The 7,082-nt window shown below is 49.1% G+C and overlaps 3 protein-coding genes and 1 non-coding gene across 4 annotated transcripts; 1 reads left to right on the plus strand and 3 right to left on the minus strand.

Annotated features, from left to right (window-relative positions):
- Positions 1 to 799: 799 nt before the first annotated feature.
- YALI1_F22525g (uncharacterized protein) lies at positions 800 to 2,614 on the plus strand (the record flags this gene model as incomplete). The annotated part of the gene is made up of 1 exon (XM_505511.3): positions 800 to 2,614. One exon carries the CDS (start codon positions 800 to 802, stop codon positions 2,612 to 2,614), a length of 1,815 nt encoding a protein of 604 aa, XP_505511.2.
- A 296-nt stretch (positions 2,615 to 2,910) lies between these two features.
- On the minus strand, positions 2,911 to 3,030 carry YALI1_F22548r. The gene has a single exon (XR_002432167.3). It is a non-coding gene; the product is annotated as a 5S ribosomal RNA (ribosomal RNA).
- Positions 3,031 to 3,530: 500 nt separating this feature from the next.
- YALI1_F22568g (uncharacterized protein) lies at positions 3,531 to 5,084 on the minus strand (the record flags this gene model as incomplete). Its single annotated transcript, XM_505512.2, has 1 exon — positions 3,531 to 5,084. One exon carries the CDS (start codon positions 5,082 to 5,084, stop codon positions 3,531 to 3,533), a length of 1,554 nt encoding a protein of 517 aa, XP_505512.2.
- Positions 5,085 to 5,944: 860 nt separating this feature from the next.
- YALI1_F22578g (uncharacterized protein) lies at positions 5,945 to 6,274 on the minus strand (the record flags this gene model as incomplete). The annotated part of the gene is made up of 2 exons (XM_068283419.1): positions 5,945 to 6,053; positions 6,105 to 6,274. The coding sequence occupies 2 exons, from the start codon at positions 6,272 to 6,274 to the stop codon at positions 5,945 to 5,947; spliced, it is 279 nt and encodes a 92-aa protein (XP_068139520.1).
- Between the last annotated feature and the right edge of the window lie 808 nt (positions 6,275 to 7,082).

Here is a 7,082-nt window from a genome sequence, read left to right on the forward strand (position 1 = left end):
ACAGTACATACAGTACAAGTCCAACCGACAAGCGCATGTTAAACACTCCAATTAGGCTGTGTCTTTATCGGAGTTCTTCTTAGCTCGAAAAGTCGGTAACTTCGCTGGATTGTCCACTACTTGAAAGTGTCACAACTAACCAAGAGTCTGGTCCCGAGGGTAGAGGCTTTCTCCACGTGATAGAGCAATTGGGATACAGTAGCGAGAACCCCAATTGTACTATCAACTTGGAAGATATGGGACAACTAGTCGTTGCAGGTCTACAGCCAGTGATGGTGGCTATCGGTAGTCTGTAAAACTCACTAATTGCATCTTCGGAATGTCGACCATCTGACTTTAAAAGTTCTGTAAATGAATTGAGACTGACGTGAAAGAAGAGGATAATTCGAAAAATAATACAAAAATCAAATCTTTACTTATCGCAGAAGTGGGTGCTCGTACCAGAAATGAGTGCTCGAACCAGAAGTGAAGTGAATGCTTGTACCAGTCTTATCAAGTAGTTTACTGATGGCCAACATGCAGAAGTGCATCCGAGACGGGCCAAGTTTGGAGTGGTTGTGGGCGACCAGAGCTGAGAAAAAAAAGGTACTGTGACATCAAAATGTTCTAAAGTATCGAATGAATGCTTAATAATAACTCCTACAATACCAAATATCCGGTATATTGCCGATTACGCCTTCTCAACCGCCCTTTATCTGGAAACTCTAAAGGTACGACAGTATGCACCTGTTTCTGAACCACCTAATTACACTTCCCACAACACTTCCCACATCTCACACCCCAGGAAATCACACACAACATGTCCGACGACGATGAGTTTATGCTGAGCGCGGGAGACGAGGATTACGACTTTGAGTACGAAGATGAGGAGGAGGAAATGGAGGACGACGACAATGAGGCCATGGACTGCGAAAACAAGTACTACAACGCCAAGGCGGTCAAGGAGGACGAGCCCGAGGAGGCGATTGAGCAGTTCCAAGAGATCATCAACGACCCTGCTGCTGGCGAATGGGCGTTCAAGTCCATCAAGCAGGTCATCAAGTGTCTGACAAGCTCGGATGCCAAATCAGCTTCTGAACGAGAAAAAAAGTGGACCACGACGTTTGAATACTACGGCAAGATGCTGGATCTCATCACAAGCAAAACGACGTCAATTACACGCAACTATGCCGAGAAATCGCTCAATTCTATGGTTGCAAACATCACCAAGAGCGCTGAGAGTGAGGGATCCGAGTCCTCCGCCAGACAGCTGGAGAAGGTACACACCATGGCCATTGAGCGGCTCGATGCAAACGGCTCCGATGGATTGTGGCTTAAGACAAAGCTCAAGCTTGCTAAGCTTTACATCGACGTGGAGGATCTTACCCGTGCCAAAACGGAAATTTGGGAACTTCGAGAGAAACTGGATCAGCCAGATACCGCCCAAGATGCATCCGACAACTACATGTTGGAGCTGCTTTCGTTGCAGATCCAGTATTACACCCTTGTTGGAAACACCCGAGAACTAGGCGTCATCTACCAACAGACGCTCAACATCAAATCGGCGTGTTTGCCCCACCCCAGAATTCTGGGAGTCATTCGAGAATGTGGCGGCAAAATGTACATGCGGGAGAAGCGGTGGGACAAGGCATGCGAGGAGTTTTTCCAGAGTTTCAAAAACTATGATGAGGCCGGATCTCCTGCCAAAATCCAGATTCTCAAGTATCTGGTGGTTGCATCCATCCTGACCAACTCAGACATTAACGTGTTTGACTCACAGGAACTACAGCCCTACAGAAGTGATGGCCGCATCTCCCAGATGATGGCTCTGCATGACGGTTTCTACCAGTCGGATATCAGCGATTTCTACAAAAAGATCTTCCTGCAAAAGACAGACCAGGATCTGCTTAAAGACAAGTTCTTGAAACAGTACTTTGACCAGATTGTCGATACTGTCCAGCGAAAGTACGTGGCTCACATCATCAAGCCATTCTGTGCACTGGACATTTCATTCTTGGCTAGGAAAACTTCCATCGGCGAGGAGGAGTGTCGAAAGCTCTTGGTGAACCTGATTGTGGAGAGCAACGAGGGTGGAAACGAGAGTCTCAGCGATGCAAGATTCAACAAACTAACCGGACATGTGGTTCTTGATCCTGCCGTGCCTCGCCTTGAGGTACCCACTGTCTCTCAGGCTCAGGATCTCATCACATGTGAGGCTTCCTCTACCACTGGCCAGTTGACACAGATTCTGTACGGAGGAGGAGCTGGAGGAATGATCGAGTCCTCTTCTGCTTCTGTTACCGAGGGTCATCGAGTCGGTGGACCCCACGACATGCCTCTGTATGCTGGTGCTGGGCACTCTATGCTAGAGAAGGAGGAGACCGACAAGGGCGACATGGATATTCCACTGCTCTATCCCGTGAAACCCGCCAAGACCTTCAGAAACATGTCTGCTCTGGAACAGGTCTGGAACCCCGTTGGTCCCATCAAATCTAGACAGATGGCTACCTTTGGCCAGGCTGATTTGGATGAAGACGATCTTGATAAGCCTGACATGCCCTATTCTCGAGATGAGGTGCTCAAGATCTGGACTGACCGGGTTGTCAGAGTCGTTGATGAGGTTACTAATCTGTAGCCTACTGTATTTAAGAAATTACGTGGGGTACTTACTCCCTTGTCTGTAGCACACATTTATTCCTGTAACGATGCCCACCAGTCAAACCGATATATTATTCAATCAACAATGGCAATATTGACATGTGTTGACATGTTGGCGAATTCTAGAAGTGAGCAAACATCGTTGCTGTTATTCCAAATCCATCCCCGTCGCTACTTCTGTGGATTTAGCGACTCTCAAAAATATGAGCTTACATAATCATCAACACATTTATGTAAAAGCTGAAGAAAGGACAGTAAAAAATGATAAAAAACAATTGCAGCACCTAGGATTCTCGTATGGTCTCCCACTACAATACTAACTAGGCTCTCTGGTGCTTGACTATGGGCTGATCGGACGGGAAGCCGTATTTTCACCAGGATATGGCCGCAACTGACGCAATAAATCGCTGAACACTGTTGTAGGGCCAGATGAGCCACGTGACCGGAACTAGAATCGACAAGACGTTTATTTATTGGCAAGAGAGAAGTGATGACGGAATGGAAATGTCATAAGACGCTATTACTATATCATTAACACTGCTTATCTGACAACCAAGCTTGGTGACCACTTGTAACTACTGGTAGCTACAGCAGTGTCGTTTCAATCAAGCAAGCATGGTTTTGCTGCTTGGATACTGTTAGAGGCTCCTCCATCTTCGTCATGGTCCGCCAGGACACAAGTCCGGGTATGTATAGAATATACGCTTGTGGTTCATTTGAGAGTTGAAAAAGATTCGCCGGTAGGTGAAAGAGGTTGTAAATATGCACTCAAATTGTGCGCTCAGGGTTGTACTAAAGACTTATTTGCCTCAGCCGTGTTATTATTACGATAGTGCTACCACTTTGTACAGTTTCAACTCATGTATACCAACCTGTTAGAATAAATAATGCAATTACGGATGAATTCCGTTCTTTTCATCGTCGGCCGAGGTGGCCTGGGAAGAAGTGGGGGGTTGTTCCATGGACGAGTTCTGGTCGTTTGGACTGGAGCCGGCCAGGACGTCGGCGTTGGCCTCAATCGCGTCGGCATCGGTCGAGTGCTCAGGCTCATCGTGCATGTGCGACTTGGTGGGGGGAGTCCAAGCCAGCCAGTCTCGTCGGACCTCGACGTAGTCGTAGGCGAACTCTCCAATCTGGTCTTCGTCCATTCCTCGAAGTTCGGCCTCCTCAGATGCTCGCAGCTTGCAGCCGGGGATGAAGTTGATGGCGTAGCAGAGCACGACAGTCATGACAAAGGTGTATCCAGAGGCGGCCAACACAAAACAAATCTGCTTGTAGATCTGCTTCCAGTTGTTGGACACCCATCCTCCTCCGTGAGGAGTGGATCCATCCAAGCCAATCACGTAGTCGGCTCCAAAGAAGGCGTTGAAAATGAGTCCGACAATTCCTGCGACGCCGTGCTCAGCAAAGGTATCCATGGAATCATCAATCTTGAGAATGTACTTGATTTGTGTGGAAAAGTTACAAATCGCTGCTGCAACGATACCGAGAGGGACAGAGGCCCACAGAGGAATGATACCAGAACAGGGAGTAGCAGCAACCAGCCCCGAAATAATACCGGAACAGATGGCCACGGTAGACCACTTCTTTTCGAGCCGGAAATCCAGCAGACACCAAGTCAGAGCACCAAAGCAGGCGGCAATGTTGGAGTTCCACACAGCGTAGACCGCCTTCAGGTTGGAGCCAAGAGCAGAGCCTCCGTTGAATCCCAGCCAGCCAAACCACAGTAGAGCGGTTCCCATGGTCACCAGAGACACGTTGTGGGGTCGGAAGTTGAGCAGCAGTTGTTCCTTTCTTCGGCCAAGAGCAAAAGAGTATGCCAGACCTCCGATACCAGATGCAATTTCCACAGGTCCTCCTCCTGCAAAGTCCAGCACGTCCCAGTGAGCTCCAGCCCATCCGTTGGGGCCCCAGATCCAGAATGCAATGGGGCAGTAGACAATGGTGGCCCAGCAGAATGCAAAAATCATGGCGGGCAGCAGACGACCTCGCTCGGCCACACCTCCCACCACAATGGCCACGGTCACAGAGCAGAACATACCCTGGAAGCCGGCAAACAGCAGCTCGGGGTACTTGCGACTGCCGTCCTCGTGTTTGAGAATGTTCTTAAGACCAAAGTTGTCCAGGTTGCCGATAAACCGGTTAGAAGAAGGAGAAAAGGCCAACGAGTATCCCCAGAAGTACCACTGAATCTGGGCAACAATGGCGCCCATGAAACACACCCAGATCATAGACAGCGCCGACTTTCTTCGGGCCAGACCCGAGTACAGAAAACCCAGGCCTGGAATCATGACCAGAATCATGCACATGGACACGGTGATGTAGGCCACATCTCCAGTATCGTAAGTGTATTGCCACACATCACCTCCTCGCTTCTCCAGCATCTCCATCCCCTTTCCGACGATACCTCCGAGTTGTTCGCTCCGGCGGTGTTCTAGGTAGTGCATCGGTTCTTTTTGTAGTAAATTATTGGGTCGTAGTAGGTTGTCTTGTTGTTGTTGTTGTTAATAGGACTGCTGTTGTCTTTTGGTTGTATCGTAGTTAGTGTATAAAGCCGTTGTTAGGTTAGTTGTGGGAAAAAAGTCTTCAATGTCGCCAAATGTACAGTTTTTGTATCGTTCACCCAGTGTGTACCCAATATCCCGCTTCCACTCCTGCGGGAACCCTCTGCTATTTATTGGAACCTGATCGCCGAAGCGTCTATTGGTAGCCGGTGGGACTCTGATTATACATGCAGCTAACTCTGCGAGGGAGGATAATTTTCACACTCTAAAAACGCAAAGTTGGAGGCTATACTGCATAGGGTTGTGAGTTTATTGGGCTCCAAAAGTCATAAGGACCCACGCTGTGAGTCACCGGGGCTGCGATTTGTGGGAATTTCGGTCTGGAAAATAAACCCGCGGCCTTGTCCTGAATATCCAGTTTGCCCGATTACCCCAGTTCCTCTCAAACTGCCTCAGATGCGCTCCCGCCTCATCTCAGATGAACCCTGTGCTGCAACGAAGATAGCAAATTTGCACGTCTAATTGGCCAGCGATATGTGCGAGCAAGTTGTTCCAGGTGACATTCTTGGCGTCCAAGCCCAACCAGCTTGCCAGTCACACGTGAAGGTGGGTTTCTGGGCTGAGTTTGAGAATTTCCATCTCGAATATGACCTAAAATTGTAAATTCTTGTGGAAAACCCCCCGTTCTAATTCTCATTGGTCCTTGGCTAGTGGCTGATATCAACCGTCTTTTGGCTCAGGCTCGGTTAATAAGCAGGGTTTGCTTCAACCTTCTGAGGGATATCTGTGCGAATTTGGGGCATTTACTGAAGCTCACGAGGTCTCCTGTTGTGCTTATTAACCAGCATTTTCTCGCAGATACCCTTAAATGTCCCCTGGTTTTCGCTCCCCTTCCATCTCAGCGGACCTGCGCTGGTTGGCTATGGGGTGGAAGCCCACCACCACCTTTATTCTCGAGGCAACTAAGGTCTCATAGCCGTATCCAACAAGTCGTGTGAGTGGAGGCCAGCAGGTGTCAAAAACCAACAAGCCCTGGTCACCGAGTCATTAACATTGTTATTCTCATTGGTCTCTGTCATTTCCATGACCCCCTTGTTTGCCACCTCCCCTATTTCAGCCCATATCTCCACCATATACTCTCATATCATCTCTCTCTGGAGAACCTCACGCGCCAAGAAGTATTATGAAATATGGAACAAGCACCCTTCGTCGCTACATGTATGCATCTGCATCCCACCAGCCAAGCCGCTTATCTCCAACGCTGGTCTGCCATTGGTCAACGTTGGGCCGAAGTTTATCTACAACGAATCAAACTCGGCAGAGCAAATGCCGGAAGAGGTTGTTTTGGCTTCTCGAAACGGGCACACCGCAGAGATCCGGGTTTTTTCGGGTTCTCGCCTCAACCATTCTTCAACCGTCTAGTTGGCGCTCTTGTGGGGATGTACGTAGACTCACAGGACCCGTGGAACCCAGTGGTTGCAAAGCTCCAGCGCTCCATCTCCCACCCAATCCTCCCCGGTGCCTGCCCAGGGCTCTTTTGGCAGCATGGCACGTCATACCACTTTGAGAAGTTGCGTTATCGTTGTTTTCCATGCCCTATGACAATCACCGCCAAGACTGACACCGCCACAGTCTGACACACCCCTCTTTGCCTGACAAGACTCCTCCATCACTTTGTCATTAGATCTTCAATCTCGCCAGTGGTCTTGGCAAAATCAAAAGACAGACTCGTATAAAAAGGCCGGAAGACTACGGATCTTCGGACCAGCGTAAAATATGTGAGCCGGTGCAAATGAGCAGGACAATCGGAGCGAATCGGCGCGCCCTGGTCATCAAGCGAAGTCTGCCCAGCCCGTCGAGAAAAAATGGTATGAGACTGCTGGATCCAAGTAGGGGACCACCCTCCAACACACCAAACGAGATGACGTCCTCACCAAACGT

Source organism: Yarrowia lipolytica, chromosome 1F (assembly GCF_001761485.1).
Source record: "Yarrowia lipolytica chromosome 1F, complete sequence".
In the NCBI taxonomy this organism is placed as follows: domain Eukaryota; kingdom Fungi; phylum Ascomycota; class Dipodascomycetes; order Dipodascales; genus Yarrowia; species Yarrowia lipolytica.